The sequence below is a fragment of the Rosa rugosa genome, chromosome 5 (genome assembly GCF_958449725.1).
Source record: "Rosa rugosa chromosome 5, drRosRugo1.1, whole genome shotgun sequence".
NCBI classification, from domain to species: domain Eukaryota; kingdom Viridiplantae; phylum Streptophyta; class Magnoliopsida; order Rosales; family Rosaceae; genus Rosa; species Rosa rugosa.
This window is the reverse complement of record NC_084824.1, coordinates 25,642,891-25,662,325: the sequence shown is the minus strand read 5'-3', so window position 1 is coordinate 25,662,325 and position 19,435 is coordinate 25,642,891. Positions and strand designations below refer to the sequence as shown.

The 19,435-nt window shown below is 35.2% G+C and overlaps 1 protein-coding gene across 3 annotated transcripts; it reads left to right on the top strand.

Moving 5' to 3' along the window:
* LOC133710943 (probable acyl-activating enzyme 16, chloroplastic) lies at nt 1-11,697 on the top strand. Of its 3 annotated transcripts, none has more exons than XM_062137097.1 (18): nt 1-369; nt 1,016-1,207; nt 2,054-2,168; nt 2,655-2,742; nt 3,187-3,368; nt 3,948-4,066; nt 5,512-5,661; nt 6,040-6,107; nt 6,521-6,626; nt 7,639-7,797; nt 8,137-8,190; nt 8,276-8,356; nt 8,781-8,918; nt 9,691-9,850; nt 10,444-10,523; nt 10,631-10,776; nt 11,079-11,136; nt 11,217-11,697. In XM_062137097.1, the coding sequence occupies exons 1-18, from the start codon at nt 214-216 to the stop codon at nt 11,307-11,309; spliced, it is 2,145 nt and encodes a 714-aa protein (XP_061993081.1). In that variant the 5' UTR covers nt 1-213; the 3' UTR covers nt 11,310-11,697. The 3 variants fall into 3 exon arrangements, with proteins under 3 accessions (XP_061993081.1, XP_061993080.1, XP_061993082.1); XM_062137096.1 differs by having other exon boundaries at nt 3,187-3,392; XM_062137098.1 differs by lacking the exons at nt 1-369; nt 1,016-1,207 and adding an exon at nt 2,251-2,326 and having other exon boundaries at nt 2,058-2,168; nt 3,187-3,392.
* Nucleotides 11,698-19,435: the final 7,738 nt, after the last annotated feature.

The following is a 19,435-nucleotide window of genomic DNA, read 5'->3' as shown; positions in this document are numbered from 1 at the left end:
CTTGGTCTTAATAATTACTCACAAATTTCCCTACTCTTATAATTTTCCCTTTAATCTCTCTCACACTCTGACTCATCATCTTTGCTTGTCAGAACAACTCTCATCATCTTTGCTTGTCATCTTCTTCTTCTTCATGATATATGCACAACCTCAGCTCTATATTCAAAGCTCTCATCAAACCCATTACCGCAGCTGCTTCTTCTTCTTCTTCAAATGGCCACAGCTTTCTTAACGTCCTCCTTCATTTTGGGCAGTTCCTCTGATTCTGGGCACGCCCTTCCATTCCTCTGTTCTAACAAGAAATTGAGAAGCAGACACAGAGCACGCTACCGAAACCCAACTGGGTGTCATGCGTTTTGCCAATCAAAGGTGATTCTTGAACACCCTTTTGATAATTCAATACGTTTCTAATCTGAAATTCTTGTTTTCTTGTAAGCCTGCAAATGTTACTGTAACTGTATCAGTTCTCGTAAGCATGTAGAGTTCTGTGTCTGCATGAGACATTATTTCCGACATAGGAGTTTTATTGATGTTTTTCGACTTTTGAAGTGAGGTTTAGGATTTCACTTTCTGTTGTTGTACAACTTATTTTGTGATTTTTCGTTCTTATTTAGATAATTTTTTTTTTCTTTGCAAAAGTCTTTTCGAGTGGGGAATTATAAACTGATACATGTATGTTATTGGACCTTTTAGAGCAGTCAACTTTCTCGCTAGATTATCCCGTCTGTTACCATGTCTGTATGGCTGCATGATTGCTTTAAACTATTCCACTTCCATTGAGGTGGTAAGTGTTCCTGAGTTTTCAACAGGGACATCTGCAAAAGTACATAACTGTAGATGAATCTAATGCTACCCATCCAAAAGAGCCGAGATGCTTTGTGGTCCTATTGCAATGATCTTATCCAGTATTAGAAACTCTGTTTCCGCTCTAAACGTTGTAACACTTGAATATCATACAGAAGGAAACTAGCAAGGGGATAGTTACATTATTATGTATTCAAAATGTTCTGTGCAGACAGAGGAAAATCAGATACGGAGGTATTCACCTTTCCTAGAAGGTGCTTCTGTGGATGGTACTGCAAGTTTGGTGCCTGATGATTGGCAAGCAGTTCCTGATATCTGGAGATCTTCATCTGAGAAATATGGTGATCTTGTAGCATTGACAGATCCATACCATGACCCACCTTCTAGTTTAACTTATAAACAGGTTAATTTTCTATTCAATTCTTAACTATCTCTTTAAGATTTATTTATTCCAGACCCATTTTTCTTTTTCGTCTCCACCAAAATCGGGGACTTCAAGAAATGAGTGATCCTTTTTTTGGAACTAGTATACTTAGTAAGCAGAAATGAACAAACAAAATTTCTTCTGTTGGAAACATAAACTTTTGTTAAAGAAGAAATGAATCACTTGAATGCCTTACCAGAAAACTTATGAGGGATGGACTAATAAACAGCTCATTGTTCCCGGTCAATGAACATGGAAACATTAAATAAAATATCTTAAAATGCTTCAACAATGAATCCTGCATAGATGCCAAACAATCTCTGCCTACTTTATAATAAATTCTTTGATTATCTTAAAATACTAAAAATGCTTCCTCTGCATTATCTTCTATGATTATGTCATTTATTTCCTTCCAATAAATCCATAAATAAGAAGAATGATCTTCTTATTACCCATCACATAGTCTAAAGTATAGACTTCTATCCAAAATGCATAGTGCTCCAAACACTTGAAGCAACCGAATGCAGACGCTGAAAGTGAAAGGCAATGACATGATAGCAGTCCGGTAGTTGTGTTGTTGAGATTTTGCCTGAGATACATTTTTTTCATGATCAAAAGTAATATCCCGTCTATTACAAAAGGGGTTCAGTGGTGTAACAGACGCTTTTGTCTTGACTGCCATTAACTTAGTTAATCATTGTCAATTTTAGTGTCTGTTAAATTATTTTTTTCGTTTCCTACAGTCACTTTATTTATTAATATAATTTCTGTATAGCATTTTACTGATGCATAGAGTGTTTATCATTGGGTTCTTCCAAACTGCAGCTTGAGAAGGAAATTTTAGATTTTTCTGAAGGTCTAAGAATCGTTGGGGTACAGCCTGAAGAAAAAATTGCACTTTTTGCAGATAACTCATGTCGTTGGCTTGTAGCAGATCAAGGTATTCAGCTTCTTGGCATAATTGCAAACAATAATTGTTTCATTCAAACCTTATTTATAGCTATGTGTATTACTTTCTCTAGGATGTGGTATGCTCATTTTCTCTGTGGCCACCATATTATTCTGAATCTTCTGATAGCATCACATTATGTTCTTCAGGTTTGTTGCTTCACATCCTGCTATTGATAACTGCAATATGAACTGAATCCATGCACAGACCCAAAAAAAAAAAAAAAAAAAACTGAATGCATGCCTGAACGAATTTCAAGTGCATATTTTATTGTTGCAAAATGTATCAGAGCAAACCATACTAAGGGGTTAGGGTTGTGGTAATACCTTCTAAATAATTAGGTGACAAATTTAGAATGAATCATACCTTCCAAATAATTAGGTAACATAATTTGTTTTTGTGGTATGGCTGAAGGGCAACTGCCTTGTTTCTTAGTCTGAGAATTTAAAGCTCATTCTTATGTTTCTCTTGCTTCAGGTATAATGGCCACCGGAGCAATCAATGTGGTAAGAGGTTCAAGGTCATCAGTCGAAGAGTTACTACAAATATATCACCACTCAGATAGGTTTGGAGACGATCTCCCTTAAAAGTTTACTTTCTTCTTATTTCAAGTATATTACCAGTATAAATAAGTTGCAATTTTTTTTTATACTCTATCTACACATTACCTTTTACAGTTGAAACTTAATACATTAGGCTGCTTTCACCTTTGATCTCTTTTGAGGTTCTGAGTGAAAACATCTATTCTTGCATATGCAAATAAAGAATATTAGCAATCTCTTAGAATGAAATAGATCTTATTTCTTTTAATTAGTTATATTGAAATAATTACTGTTAGAAAATTTAATTTTCCATTATTCCACAATGTTAGTAGTGGGAGCTAAGTTGAGATCATTGAAAACTCTTGGACCTATAAAAGTATTCATAATTTCACATTATGTTCATGCATCCTTCTCTTTTACCTTGATGACACCAGGAAATCTTGAGTTTAACTTCATTCCTACTACAGTGTTGCAATTGCTGTCGACAGTCCTGAACTGTTCAATCGGATTTCAGAAGAATTCTGTTCCAAGGCTGTCATGAAATTTGTTGTTCTTCTTTGGGGGGAGAAATCAAGCTTGGTCAGTGATGGGAAGATTCCCATTTTCAACTACAAAGAGATTCTAGATTTGGGACGAAAGAGTTGTAAGAGTATGGCCGATTCTGATGATGGACGTAGGTCATCCATCTGTATTTATCTAAGATTTTTTTTTTTTTTGATAAAACTAGATTTAAAGCCTTTTTATGAGTTTGGACTCCTAATGTTTTTCAGTGTCACTTGGTATCCTCAGTCTTTAATTCTGCAATACTAGACTGTGTTATAGCATATAGCTATAGAATTTTAGCATGTTTTTTTCACATTTTTAGAATACAAATTGACAGCCTAAGCAGCTTTGTCCTTCATTTCTGTTTCAGAATTGTGGTAACAAATCTGATTTATATAAATGAAAAGATGCCAGCAGCGAGAAGCAGCTTATGTTATTTTGCCTCAAAATATCATAGAATCTATATGCATATAACTTGTTTTGGACATTACATATTGTATTCCCAATACTTCTGTTTATTTAGACTGTTGGTCCTTTTGCTGTTCTAAATATATAAGTGCCTTGACTGTATATCTATTTGTGGATGAGTGTTTCTATGTAGTTAAGTTTGGTTGTTACGATTCTTACATATCCTTCAAGCTTTTGAAAGTTTATGCAGCATCCGTTGTAACTATTCTGATTGCAGGAAAGTACTCTATGTATGAAGCAATCAACTCGGATGATATTGCTACAGTTGTATATACAAGCGGAACAAGTGGTAACCCAAAAGGTGTCATGCTCACTCATCGAAATCTGTTGCATCAGGTTTGTCATCTTTGTGTCCATCTTGACAAAGCTTTGGATCTAGGAATTTAAAAAGAACAGAAAAATGTATAGTGATAAGAGGTGTCATTTTGTAATATGAATGTACCATCTAAAGGAGACAAAAACGGAAGATTATCCAAGTGAAATGATCTTTAATGAAATGAGGAATACTTTGATAGGCTAAAGACATCAATGGTAACTCCAAAACTACATTACCTTTTTTCAATGAACTTATGAACGTATAACTGTGGACAAGAGGTTTACATAAGAGAAGAATATACTAGTGCTAAAACAGTAAAAGGCAAGTTTCTTACAGGAAACTTGGTGAAGGCTAGTTCCAATTTCACAAGCTGGAAAACAGATTTACACTTCTAAAAGCTGCTGAAATATAAGCCCCAAAAGAGGACCAATACGTTTTTTCCAACAACTCTTCCACCCCCGTATTCCACAAGTTTTGCCCTTTTCCCTCCAAAACCCCTAAAACTTGCGCTTAACAGAGAATAGCGAACCTCCGGCAGAACCCACACCGTTTGAGCTTCCCTTAAAAGATTGGAACAAAGCTGCTGAGACAATTCACATAAGAACATTACTTATCTTCAATATCCAACTGCTGGCTCTAATCTTCAGTTGACCTATTGTCGTGATCCTTTCAGTTTATACATGTGAAGCATAATAGAATCTCGCTTGAATCTATTTTCATACCTTCCTCATGCAAAGCATATTGACTTCTCAACTGTACTTGGCCTAACTATACCGAGGAAAAATAAATACATTCTTTTGCAAGAAAATATAAAGTAGGTGTTCACCACTTTCTTCACCCTTGTTTATCTGAAACGTAATACAGCTACTCTCTTTCACTAAACTTCCATTATTAGTATCCTTCCTACATAGAAGCCTAATAACTAGCAAAAAAAAAAAAAAAAAAAGATTATGTAGGGAGCTCCATCCATTTACCCTCTATGTTTTCATGTGGAGACACTGCTTGGTAAAACAATCTATCATATATAAAGGGAGAAAAAACATTTGGCACCTGTTAGATTACGTCAGATGCTCTAAAGCATGAGTGATTTTAAGAAACCCCAGATGAAGAGATTTAATACCCATTTGGCTGTTCCTAATTAAAATTCAATATCTGCCACCAAAGTGATCTTGTCCGCAGGTATAGGGTTTGACTGAGAACTCCCATACCAGCATTTTACTTGAAATAGAAGCCATCAAACCATTCGTGACCTTATAAAGAGCATCTCATGGAGATATAATGTGTCTTCCCAAAATAATTATCTTGGACATTAAGTGCCTCCCCAGATCTCTTCTTCCTTTGTAGCATTTTGGCCAACTACTTCTTGCATTTTAGAAGACCCCAGTTCGTTTTCTTATGACTGTAGCCAACACTTGCCTGTGTCAATTATTCTCAATTTGAGGCTATTTGCTTTGTTGTTTGCCAGATTAAGAACCTCGGGGATATTGTACCTGCTGTAGGCGGGGACAAATTTCTCAGCATGCTTCCACCTTGGCATTGCTATGAACGAGCTTCTGAATATTTTGCTTTTGCACGTGGAATTGAACAATTTTACACAACTGTCAGGAAATTGAAGGTATTATTAAATAATTTGCTGATTTAATGCTTGTTAATATGACATATATATATATATAGATATATATATACATATACATATGACTTATGCTTAGTCTCTTATCTGGGAATTACTATTTCAGATCCCAAAATACTATGGCTACAGCCTAGGAGAAATGCAGTCCTAGACTGGACATAACAATTTAGCTTTGGAAACTATCTCTACACTACTTTCCACTGATTTTGAAGAAGAAGTAGAAGAATATTTCTTTGTGGGAAATTGAAAAACTTTTGACTTCATACCTAATTATTTGATATTTCATTAAGGAGTAGGTGTTCACCACTTTCTTCACCCTTATACTATTATCATTTCATGTGACAATTTTTACTCATTTGATAGGCTGATTTGCGACAATATCAACCAGATTTTGTAATTTCCGTTCCTTTAGTGTATGAGACACTTTACAGGTATATATTTTTCTTGGAAATTATGCCTGCATCTCCCTTTGGAGTCTCTATGCTCAAGTGTTCTTTCCTAATGTCTGTTGACGATTGATATTGATTTATAATTAAAAATCCATTCTTCCGTTTTCTTTTCTTTTCTATTTTCTTTTTTGTCTAATGGGCAGCATTGTCATTGCATGGTTAATATTGTAATGGATTAAAAAACCATCTGATCAGATGCTGTAAATAATGCTCCATTGGATTTCTGATGTACAACTGAGATTGATTTAACACTTCTTTGTCTTTATTATAATGGCTTCGTCTCATGCTGTAACAGTATTGATCATGAATTCTTTTGTAGCCTGTATATGTTATTTTTGTGTGGTAAGCTAGCGTTCTTCCTCTCTTTGGGTTATATATTTTCATTCTCTTTGCAGTGGGATTCATAAACAGATTTCTTCCAGCTCTACAGTTCTTGAGCTTATTACACTTACATTCATACGGATCAGTTTGGCATACATGGAGTTTAAGAGGATCTATGAGGTTATTCCCTACAAATTTATTTTGTTATTCGTCATTCTCATAACAATCAAATGAAATACAGTAGATTCCGTACGTATGTCTCATATTCATTTCTGTCTACTGATAATCTGCTGTGTCAATAATTTAATCTCTTGAGGAAAATGAGTTAATATATCATTTATGGATGCATGGCCAATTATGTTGTTGTTATGGATGGGTTCATGCCTTCTTATTGCTGTAAGTAAGACCACTCAACCAATACATGTTGGGTCCAATTAATTCATATTAGTTAATTTCAATAACATAGCTTCTGTATTTTTCTTGGCCTTTTCTCCATGTTTCCTTGAGACACGTTGACTTCGTGAACTTCGAAATCTGCTTAAAGTTCTTATTTCTACCTCACAATTACAACCATTAGCTGGTCACTAGTAGTCATCAATCACCAATCACTGATCCATCACAAGTTAACAACCTTGCAGCTAAAGGTAGTCCATGGTTGCTGAAATTCACAACCTAATATCATAGTTTAGATTTCTGTAACTAAAGTGGGTATATAATATTTCCCTGCAGATCCACAAACACATGATTATCGAGGACTTCAAATTTCTTAATGAGTAATATGTCCTGAATCTGAGTAAATGGAGATTGTCAATGAATGAAAGATGAACTGTCATCAAACTGCTAGTCGTTGGATGTGTGGATTTGACTCCATATTGATCTCAATGCTCATCTTCATTAACTTGTTATGTCTTTCTAAAATGTGATTTTTTTGGAATTTCTAAACCAAATCAGTTGATTGTGACCTACAGGGTCTTTTGTAGTAATTCTATTAGTTCATATTCTGTTTGAATGATGGATATCTGAATCTTCTGATGAATATTATGTGCCTTAACTGTTTAATTCATTTGTATCTATCAAACTTTTGTTTGGTTTAACACTCGATTATTGATTTGTTATTTCTGTTGTGTGTTTAGTTGACAACTAGTTTCCCACCCAAACTTATTGCATTACTTGATTATGATGTGATTGATAGGGAACATATTTGACAAGGAAACAGAAGCAATCTTCACATCTTGTTTCAATAGCAGATTGGTTATGGGCAAGAGTTGTTGCTGCAGTATTATGGCCTTTGCATGTTATGGGACAGAATCTAATATATAGTAAAATCCAATCTGCTATCGGAATATCAAAGGTTATCTGATTTCTAACTTATATGTAGTCAGCTTCTTTATATTGTTACAACTATGTCTCAAGTGGGTATTGCATCATTGACTTTCATAGATCATATTTCATAAGTTCATAACTAACAAAAATGCTTTTGTAAATGATTATTTAATTTCTGTTACGTTTTTTCTCCTCATTTTCAAGGTTTTCAGAAGAGGATCGGTATTCTCTTTGCTTTACTTGTTTGTTTCTTCATATTCTTTTTTTTTTTTTTTTAGAATTTTAAATTATGTTTTGTATCTCATTGATAAAAGCAGACATTATGGTGTTGCTTAGAATGAAAGGGACTGATAAGAGATTCCTGCAGGCTGGCATTAGTGGAGGAGGCAATCTACCTTCACATGTTGATAAGTTTTTTGAGGTTGGGTTCTTACTCTTCTATATCTTAATCTTGCCAAATATAAATTTTGGATAATCAGCTATCTCAATAGTGTAGTGACTTGCAGGCAATTGGCATTAAATTGCTGAACGGATATGGTTTAACAGAGACTTCTCCCGTTGTTGCTGCTCGACACCCAAGCTGTAATGTAAGAAATATAGTTTAATGTATATGTATGGATCAAGTTTTACTTATTCTCCCTTTTTTCTTTCTTTTTTTTTTCTTTTTGGTGAATTATTCTGTGGTCTTGCACTTAAACGAGAGTGTTGGTTTGTGTTGTACACTTGTACTGTTGTTGAGTTGTGCTTGATAATTGTTATACCTAGGTTGGCCTGACTGGTCATACCATATCAAGCACAGACTTCCTTACTGCTTGAATTGTCATGCAAGGTGATTAATTGTTTCTGTACTGTATATTAACTTTATCCTATTTGGTATGTCAATTGTATTTTACTGGTTGAACAAGTCTTTTGAAGTTGTAGTCACTTATATAAGTGGTGTGGTATGTCAGACGCCACTTTTTAGTTCTATTGTAATAGACTATTTACTATTCTTCATCTACTTTACTGAAGGTTCTTGGTTCAGTTGGGCATCCGATTCGACATACTGAGTTCAAAGTTGTAGATTCTGAAACTGGTGAAGTTCTCCTACCTGGTTTAAGTGGCATTGTAAAAGTTAGGGGCCCACAAGTAATGAAAGGATACTACAAGGTATCATTATTGTTGATTAATAAATATGATATTTCTAATTAAAATATTATTGAAGATATTCTGAGAGAATTTTATGTGCAGTTAAATCTAAATTGTACGAGTATTGGTTTAGAACTGAGGAAATAGAAAGCATAATATAGCATAATACCGAAGTCTTAGTTAGTGGATCCTTGTAACTGCAAATCTCGTATATTTTTGAATTTTTCTGTAGGGCCTAAGCCTTGTAGCCCTTGATCTTGTATGTCCTTCTGTATGCTTTAAGCCTTGTTACCAAGAATCATGTAGAAACTTATTCTATCAATGATACCTTCCAGTATCCATTACGGAGCCACCCGTAATAAATTTTATAACTGACTTCAGTATCTGTAGTAAATTAGTAATGAACTGGTATAGCATTTTGTTATTGTAGCACTGAACTGTACATTTAAATTCCTACATGTATATATGTCTATGTTTGTGCCGTTGTGTGACAGTATTTATGCATACACCATTATGCTTCAAATTGAATGTACACCCTCTTGAATAGAATAGCACATAACTTATTTTAGAGTCATTACGATGTAATGTAAATGAATATGCGGCTTTTAGGTAATATATTCGGTATGTAATACTCATACTCATAGTTATTGTTTTTGATTTCATTTTGTTTTGTATTGAACTTTTACAGTTTCGAACTGAAGTCATAATCATTTAATGGAGTGTTATCAAAATTCAAGATATATTTAGTTAGCTATTGTGTGTTTATTAACTTTTTTGTTCATGTTTGAACTAGAATCCAAGGGCTACAGAGCAAGTATTAGATGAGGATGGTTGGCTAAACACTGGAGATATAGGTTGGATTGCTCCTCATCATTCAATAGGGCGAAGTCGTCGTTGTGGAGGTGTTGTTGTCCTTGAAGGACGTGCAAAGGACACCATAGTGCTTTCAACAGGTACTAAAAGCTTTCTTATCAGAAAAGTATACCAAAAGCTTTCTTCTGCAAGTCTTCTTACAAACAACTTTTAATATTTTTGGGATTTCGGCTTCGCAGATTAGATTACATATTTCACAGAGAAATGAAGAAACAATTATTGTTACATACTTAGTCCAAATATTTGTAGTTACTAATGAACTCTTTTGGCGAAAAACTTGAAATCAGCACATTTCCTGTTGTTGAATCAAGATTGTTTGAAATATAATGTAAAGACACACGAAGTCTTGGAGATAATTACCAGAGAGACATATTGCTACTTAATTATGCTCTAGGTACATGTATTCACTTGTATCATTACGTAGATCCCAACCATATATGTAGTTATACGTACTGCAAAAATAGCTTATTCTAAAATTCATCTTATGTGTTGATGGTACATTGTATACTTGCGCCTTTAGTAGCTTTTTGAACATTTTCAATCAAGGCTGCTCTTATTTATTTGTTTGTTTATTTTGCAAATTAGTTACATTGAGATGTTTACTCTCTTATTACCAAGATTTCATTTTGTTCTTTTCCCTCTAACGGTTTGCTTGTTGCCATTTTCTAATTAGGAGAAAACGTTGAACCAGTAGAGCTTGAGGAAGCTGCCTCAAGAAGTAGTCTAATTCAACAAATTGTTGTCATTGGCCAGGTTGATTGAGTCTCAGTTTTTCATTCTTTTACTGTAGTTTGTTTTTCGTGTCACTAATAACAATTGATATGTTGGTTTTATGTTTCTGCTGGCATCCATACATGTAGGATCAACGACGGCTTGGGGCAATAATTGTTCCAAACAAAGAAGAGGCTTTACTTGCAGCTAAGAATTTGTCCCTTGTAGATATTGATGCCTCTGACCTAAGCAAGGAGACAATGAAAAGCTTGTTGTCTCAAGATTTACGAAAATGGTATGATAGGGTCAATTAATCTTTGATATGCTGAATAAGATTTGGGTGAATGCAAGTTATTAGACAATCATTGAACCCCAAAGGATTAAGCTGTTATGGACTTGGCTGACACATATCAAGCAATTATAAGTCTTATGTTTCTACTCTTTCTTTTCTACTTGATTCAATTAAATGAAGTCCCCATTGAGGTGCAATTACTTGTCTAATCTGAGAAATTTCAACTTGGATTAAGATCCATTTTCTGAAGTTCTTGCTGTTAAGTAGACTGTGTGTCTCATTATTAACCCTCTAAGTTCTTGCAGGACTTCAAGTTGTTCATTTCAAATTGGACGGATCTTAATTGTAGATGAACCCTTTACGGTAAAATAACCATGTCAGCATCAACATTTATTTGGCATTGCAGCTGTGACTTGTTGGCTGATTATTCCTTATTCTTGCAGATTGATAATGGTTTGATGACTCTGACCATGAAAATTCGAAGGGATAGAGTCGTGGCTCGATACAAGGAACAGATAGACAATCTGTTCAAGTGAAGTTGTATCTATTCTTTCACGATATTGTGCCTGGATCACATATTTCTCCACATTTATGAAAATTTCCATTACATACTGTGGAGTTTGGGGAAGAGGTGAGAATTACAACAATGCCAAGAGGACCTGACGTCAAGAAATGGCAGACTTAGCTTCAAATAGTTAGAAACAGGAATTATAAGAAAAGAGAACGCACAGATAACAGTCATGACACCGGTGATGACGGTCTCCACTTAAAAGGGTCATGTAATCGTTGCCTAATTTGACGGTGTCAGTAGCTGGATTACAAAATTGAGAAACAATGTGCAGTTCCAGTGATTTTTTTGAATAGGGAGTTTTAGTGATTTATATATTGAGTAAATGTCAATAAAGTAAAGATTGATTTTTTTTTTTTTTTTGGAGTATCGGGGGTAAATTTTTTCTCGAAACTAACCAAATCCAACTTGGATGATGTTTGATTTTCAAAGCTCATTCCACCGATCGTATAATCAATCAAACTCTACTGGCGTCAAGTTGGTCAACTTTTTTTGTGTTAGTGAGAATCAAATTTATATTCATTGAATCGAACTTGAGTGACCACAATTGCACCCTAGTTAAGTGGCCAACCCACCAATCCCGTGATGTAGTTTTGAAGTGGTAGCTTCCCACCAACACAAAGGGGCGGAGCCACGTGACTACCCAGTGGGTTCCGTGCCCCACTCACTTCTATATTATTTTTTTAATTTCTGTATATGAAAACGTGGATAAGTAGCTTAGAGTTTCTTAATATTATTACCAGCCAACTTGGTGTAGCAGCAAGGCATGCATGGATTTTGCAGGCAGTCATAGGTTCCAAACATGCATGTTGGGAAGATTAGTTTTTCAATTTTTTTTTTTTGAGACCATTTTTTCTAAAACTTCTGAGCGCCCACTTGGTATAAAATTCTGGCTCTGCCACTGCAACACAATGTGTGTGTGTGTTCATTAGTAAAATTTATTTATATTTGTTTTATTGGGTCACATCTCCAAATGATTTGATTTATGGTAGATGCAGGTTTTTGCAACCTACTTGGAATTGTAAGATCTTGGGCTTGTTTGTACATCGTGGTTGGTTTGATATCATTTTCGATTGAACCGTTGGGATCCAATATGATAAGAGCAATTTCACCCGATGGACTCTAGGGCAGGGTCTCTAGGGGATAACACTATTCACTCTCTTTCTTATGTAACTTTCACCTATTTGGTCAGGGTCTTAGGGACAAGACATTATTCACTCACTTTTTCTATTAATATATTAATTGTGAAGGTGAAAAATATAATTTAAATAAAGATTAATGATGAAGATATATAAAAAGAGTTCAATTCTCACTAACAAATCAAACTAGCTTAGTAGTTTTTTTTTTTTGGACTAAATCCTACTTACTACCCTATACTTTCAGGGGTTCATCAGTTTAGTCCTTGGACTTCTAGTTTAATCAGAAAAGTCCCCGCACTCTCAGAGCTCCCACAAAACTGACAGATCAGAGCTCCATCGGCCACCTCAGCAACTTAACAGAGAATATTGACGAAGTAGTGACGGAATGGATCGATTTGATGAAATTATTGCGGGGACTTTTTTGATTAAATTAAAAGTCCATGGACTGAACTGATGAACCCCTGAAGAACAGGGTAGTAAGCAGAATTTAATCTTCTTCTTTTTTTTTTTGAAAAAATAAATTCATTGAAATTTTTAATGATTATAATCGTTTAAAGTGACATCCCGAATAATCTTGGGAGCAGACACAAGCCACAAATGGTTTAAAGCTAGAACTAAGATAGAACAAATTAGAAAGTGTACTACACCGGCAAGTTGTTCATATACAATAAGACACTGCTCTAAAACACTTACAGAGAAACTAGCATAAACTAAAGAGAAATCTTCAGCCTCCTCATGATAATTACCAACGACCTTGAGATTTGTAGATCAAACCATCAGAATATGCAATCTAGGCATGCAAGAAATTAGCAGACCAATCAACTCTAAATTTGTCCCATCCTACAACACACTGTTGACCAAGACACGCAATTGTGATACTCACAATGTGATTACATTGAGACTCTTGATAGAATGTAGAGAGAATCAATCTACCCAAAAAGAAAAGCACCACATCCATAGTAACCGCTATAAAATTGAGCACAAGTAAAACACCACCTGGGTCCCATATCCAAATCCTAAAAGGAATCAAGCCCAATTGGGCTTTACCTATGGGTCGAAAGCAGCACAGCTAAAGTTCCCCACCTTTTCATCTGGACACCCCAACATTGGGCACCCGAGCACAGCTGACCAGCCCTGGGGCAGCATTTGGACCTCTGGCAAGCAAGCTGCTACCACCATCAAGAGCCGCCCGCCATCAAAAGCCGCACCGTCATCACAAAACAATACCTACAAACCGCTCGCTCCAACCATCAACAGTTCGCTACTTGCAATCTAGATCACGTCGGCCTCCCCACAAACCACCAACCTGGCTTGTGATACACCATAGGAACCTCGCCACCCTCGCCTTGGGCTCGACACCGTAATCAATCTCAAATATCAGCGCCGTGCACGATCCTCAATCTCGATGTCAAAACACTACTACTCGCCTCCGACGGCGCTGTAAAACTCGGCTAGGGAGAGAACCCTAGCTTTTGACGATGTTATTATCATCAGTTAAATATACTAGCTGCGTAGTCTTGATTCCGCTTGTATGCAAAATTGCTAAGAAGTTAACTTTATTCAATCGACTTATTAAGTGATTTTTAAAAGATGTAATGCATCATAAATTATAGTATTATATACAAAAAGTAAACAATTATAGTGAGAATTTATAATCAAAACATTGATTAAATTTGTAGCAGATGTTTTGGCGAATCTTGGACATCGAATTGATGTTGATAGTGGGCATGATCAGCTTCCTTCTGCTGTCATTCCTGCTCTTCATTTTGATCTTTTACAATTAGGTTGTTTTAGAGGGTTTGTTTTGTAATTATTTCTTTTTCCATCGAAAAGAAAAACATTGATTAAAGATATAAGTAATGTAAACTTAACAAAAGTTTTTTTTAGATCAGTTGGCTGAGATGTGCACTTGTGTTGGATATGTCGTGGGTTCGAATCTCCTCTTCAATGATGATTTTTCATGCTTACACACATTAATGGCTAGAAGCTAGCCACATGATAAGTGTGATTGTTGTGTTCGCTATGGGACAAAAAGGTGAATATCGCATGGCTAACGTCAACGACGAGTCTTGGGTTACCACTGTGGCAATAAGAAGGTGTTGGTGAAATTACAATAAAATTATAATTTCTATATGAGAAACTCGTTGACAAAAGGCTGAGGCGCGGGTATCTCGCTCTCTTTAAGGAGATTCAAACCCTCTGCGGAACAATGCCGGTGCACCAGAAATCTCTTGACTTGTCCCCTCCAGGATACAACAGCCCAACAACAAGTTGTATGGCTCACACCAATCTGCACAAATTGGAGGAACCCAAAGCTCCACCAAAAGAACACCTTTCTCTGGCCAAAAAATTCAAAGAAGACTCTTTTGGGGAATTTTGGAAAGAAGGTTGATGGGTGAATAGTTGAGTAAAAGTTTGATGTGTTTTAGCATGCAACAAATGGTGCTATTTATAGGCTCTTAGGACACTCCCTACAATTACTACAATTAATAGGGTAGTAACCAAATGCCATAGGTTACAAAAATTAAAACCCAAAATAAATCAAAATAAAACACCATGAGTTACAAAATAAAATTCAAAATAAATTCAGAATTTAAACACACAATAACTTCACCCAAATTTAATTTCAATAATAAACAAAATATTAAAATGTTACAACATTCCCCCACTCATTTTAATATTTTAAAAACAAATATAAACCAAAGTTACCGGCCAAAGACGAACCATTATGCGTCATGAAGGTGTGCTCTGCATTGAACCTTCACTTAGTGAAACAGCAATCCCTACTCCAGAGTTGATAGTGGTCTCAGACTTGAACTACAACTGCTTAAGGGAAAATAAGAACTACTGCTCACACATAATAATTCAGGTGTTAATATGAGCTTTATTAGCCAGCACGTTACGACCTTGTGCTTATCCCGGTTTTCATGAGTGTATTTCAAGAATAAGCCCAATTCTCATAGAGAGCGGCCCCACTCTCTCACTCATATAGGTAAAACCCGTCAAGGATGCTCTTGTAACTATGACATCCCACTCATATGAGCTACAGATTTTATTAAGAGTTTTAATAAACTCAACCTTCATATACGTTACAAGATTAATGCACTTACATCATAGGGATGAGTAAGAAAATATAGTGCATTTTTCTTACGGTCACCTTATGATTCGTTTTTCCCATTGAACCCAGTTTTTAGGATCTCTAATCACCGGGTTGGGTGTCCTCATATATGGCTCATGACGATGTGGGCTTCAATCCCATCCCCCTCGATGTACTCCAGACCTTTTCTCTTGTCAAGCCCTTAGTTAAAGGATCTGCAAGATTATCACATGATTTAACATAATTCACATTAATAATTCCATCACTTAAATATGATCTCACAGTACTGTGCTTTCTTCTTATAGGTCTGGATTTACCGTTATAATAACGGTTATTTACTCTACCAATAGCTGCAGTGCTATCACAATGAATCAATATAGGTGGTATAGGTTTTTCCCACAAGGGAATTTCATGCAATAAATCTCTCAACCAATTTGCTTCTTCACTTGCTGAAGCTAGAGCAATAAGTTCAGCTTCCATGGTTGAATTAGAGATTATTGTTTGCTTCTTTGATTTCCAACAAATAACACGTCCACCTAATGTAAAAATATAACCAGTGGTAGAGAGAGAATCACCTGACAGAGTGTTCCAATCGGCATCACAAAAGCCTTCAAGTACAGCAGGATATTTTTTATAAAATAATCCATATTTTTTTAGTACCAAGCAAATATTTCATAACACGCTCAATTGCATGCCAATGTTCTTTACCTGGTTTACTTGTGAACCTACTAAGTACTCCAACTGCATATGCAATGTCAGGTCTAGTGCAGTCAGTTGCATAGCGCAAACTGCCAATTATACTAGCATATTCCTTTTGATTAATCACATCATTTTTCACTTTCAACAGGAAATAAGTGAACACTAGAATCAAAAGGAGTAGACACATGCTTGTAGCCAACATAATCATATTTCTTCAAAATTTTCTCAATATAATGTGACTGATCAAGAAAAATACCATCACATGTTTTTGTTATTTTCATGCCCAAAATAACATTAGCCTCACCAAGATCTTTCATATCAAAATTGCTCTTAAGCATAGTTTTTGTCTCATCAATTACATGCAAATTTGAGCCAAAAATTAACAGATCATCCACATAGAGGCTAATAATAACATGTGAATTTTTCCAAGATTTATAATATATGCACTTGTCACATTCATTTGATTTATAACCATTTTCAATCATGCAGGAATCAAATTTTTCATGCTACTGTTTAGGAGCCTGCTTTAAACCATAAAGGGATTTAGATAACTTACATACCTTGTGCTCTTGACCAGGTTCTATAAAACCTTCTGGTTGGTCCATATAGATCTCTTCATCTAAATCACCATTTAGAAAAGCTGTTTTCACATCCATTTGATGAATAATCAAATCATGAATTGCAGTAATAGCAATCAATAATCTAATGGATGTAATCCTTGTAACCGGAGAAAAAGTATCAAAAAAGTCTAGATCAGCTTTTTGCTTAAAACCTTTAGCAACAAGTCTAGCTTTATATTTATCTATACTTCCATCCGGTTTGAGCTTTTTCCTAAGGACCCATTTACACCCAATGGTTTTAAACCCTGTTGGTAAATCTACTAATTTCCAAGTATTATTAGAAATTAGAGACTCCATTTCATCATTCACAGCCTCTTTCCAGAAAATTGCATCTGGTGATGATAAAGCTTCATGTAAAGAAATAGGATTTTCCTCAATATTATAAACATAATAGTCAGGGCCAAAATCTTTTTCAACTCTAGCTCTCTTACTTCTTCTAGGTTCATTGTCATAAGTTTCTTGTATATGTAAATTAGAAGAAGAAGAGCTAGGTTGGATAAAAACATTTTCTCTAGATTCTTGACCCCCACTATTTTTTGATTTAAAATGAAATTTTTCTTCATGAAAAATTGCATCACCAGATTCAATCATAACATGATTTTCAACATCAAGAAATCTATAGGCTGTACTATTTAAATCATATCCAACGAAAACACAAGTAGTAGCTCTAGCACACAATTTTGGTCTTTTAGGGTCAGTTAACCTCACAAAGGCTAGACAACCCCAAACTCTAAGATAACCCAAATTTGGTTTATGCCCCTTCCACACCTCAAAAGGTGTAATTTTTGTATTTTTATGTGGCACTCTATTCAACACATAACAAGCAGTTAAAACTGCTTCTCCCCAAAGATTAGAGGGAGCACCTGAATCAATCAACATGGCATTTGTTAACTCAATCAAAGTTCTATTTTTTCTTTCTGCCACACCATTAGATGCAGGTGAATAAGGTGGAGTAACTTCATGAATCACTCCTAAAGATTGAACAAAAGAATTGAATTCAGAAGAATCATATTCTCTCCCTCTATCACTTCGGTGCCTTTTAATTTTTCTACCAAATTGATTTTCAACCTCAAGGAGGAACTCTTTAAATTTAGCAAAAGCATCACTTTTATTTTTCAACAAATAGACATAAGCATATTTAGAACAATCATCAATAAAAGTGATAAAATACCTGTTACCTCCACGAGTTAAAATTCCCTCAAATTCACACAAGTCTGTATGAATTAATTCCAGGAGCTCGGTATGCCTTTCAACATTTTTGTGAGGCCTTCTAGTAATTTTTGCTTTACTGCAAGTCTCACATTTTTCAAAATCTTTTTGCACTGAAGGAATTAAACCCAAGCTACTCATGATTCCCACATATCTACTATTTATATGACATAAACGTGCATGCCAAAAATTCAAAAAAGAGAGCATATAAACTGAAGTAGTTCATTATAATCATAAGCATTATATGAGAAATAAGTCAAGAGATAAAAAATAATAGTTATACTCATCTTTCTCAAATTGAGATCTCCCATATTGTCGAACGGTTTCTCTTGAGTACGCTCCATCTTGTTGAATCTCCTTAAAATTGTTGGTGAAATTACAATAAAATTATAATTTCTATATGAGAAACTCGTTGACAAAAGGCTGAGGCGCGGGTATCTCGCTCTCTTTAAGGAGATTCAAGCCCTCTGCGGAACAATGCCGGTGCACCAGAAATCTCTTGACTTGTCCCCTCCAGGATACAACAGCCCAACAACAAGTTGTATGGCTCACACCAATCTGCACAAATTGGAGGAACCCAAAGCTCCACCAAAAGAACACCTTTCTCTGGCCAAAAAATTCAAAGAATACTCTTTTGGGGAATTTTGGAAAGAAGGTTGATGGGTGAATAGTTGAGTAAAAGTTTGATGTGTTTTAGCATGCAACAAATGGTGCTATTTATAGGCTCTTAGGACACTCCCTACAATTACTACAATTAATAGGGTAGTAACCAAATGCCATAGGTTACAAAAATTAAAACCCAAAATAAATCAAAATAAAACACCATGAGTTACAAAATAAAATTCAAAATAAATTCAGAATTTAAACACACAATAACTTCACCCAAATTTAATTTCAATAATAAACAAAATATTAAAATGTTACAACAGAAGGTCGTAGCCCAGAGCTGTTTCACTCCCTATCTCTTTCCTCATGTCCCTTTTGGACTAGACTTCTGACCACATTTTAATGATAAATGTTCTTATTTTCAAATTAAATATCTAAGCATTTCATCAAACAATTTATATTTATTTTTTAACAAAAGTTATACATTGGCCCAGTTTGGCCCCGAGGTTAGAGCAGCTTAAGCTGCTTATTCCATAATTTAAGTTGGATGGGTGTTTGCTAAAACAAGAGGTTGGTGATTATAATCCAATCTCCCACTTCCCAATTAATGCTATAATCCACAAGTTGCAAAAGTGATGCTTCTAGATTAAGAGATTTCAGAAGTTGAGATGTGTACCTATATTGCCCTCATCTATATCCCAACACTACCGAAACTGGTTTGAAG

Coding starts and splice junctions, on each gene's coding strand:
- LOC133710943 (XM_062137096.1), top strand. CDS start 214: ATGGCCACAGCTTTCTTAACGTCCTCCTTCATTTTGGGCAGTTCCTCT. Junction 370..1,015: donor ATGCGTTTTGCCAATCAAAG/GTGATTCTTGAA, acceptor TGTTCTGTGCAG/ACAGAGGAAAATCAGATACG. Junction 6,627..7,638: donor AGTTTAAGAGGATCTATGAG/GTTATTCCCTAC, acceptor TGTGATTGATAG/GGAACATATTTGACAAGGAA.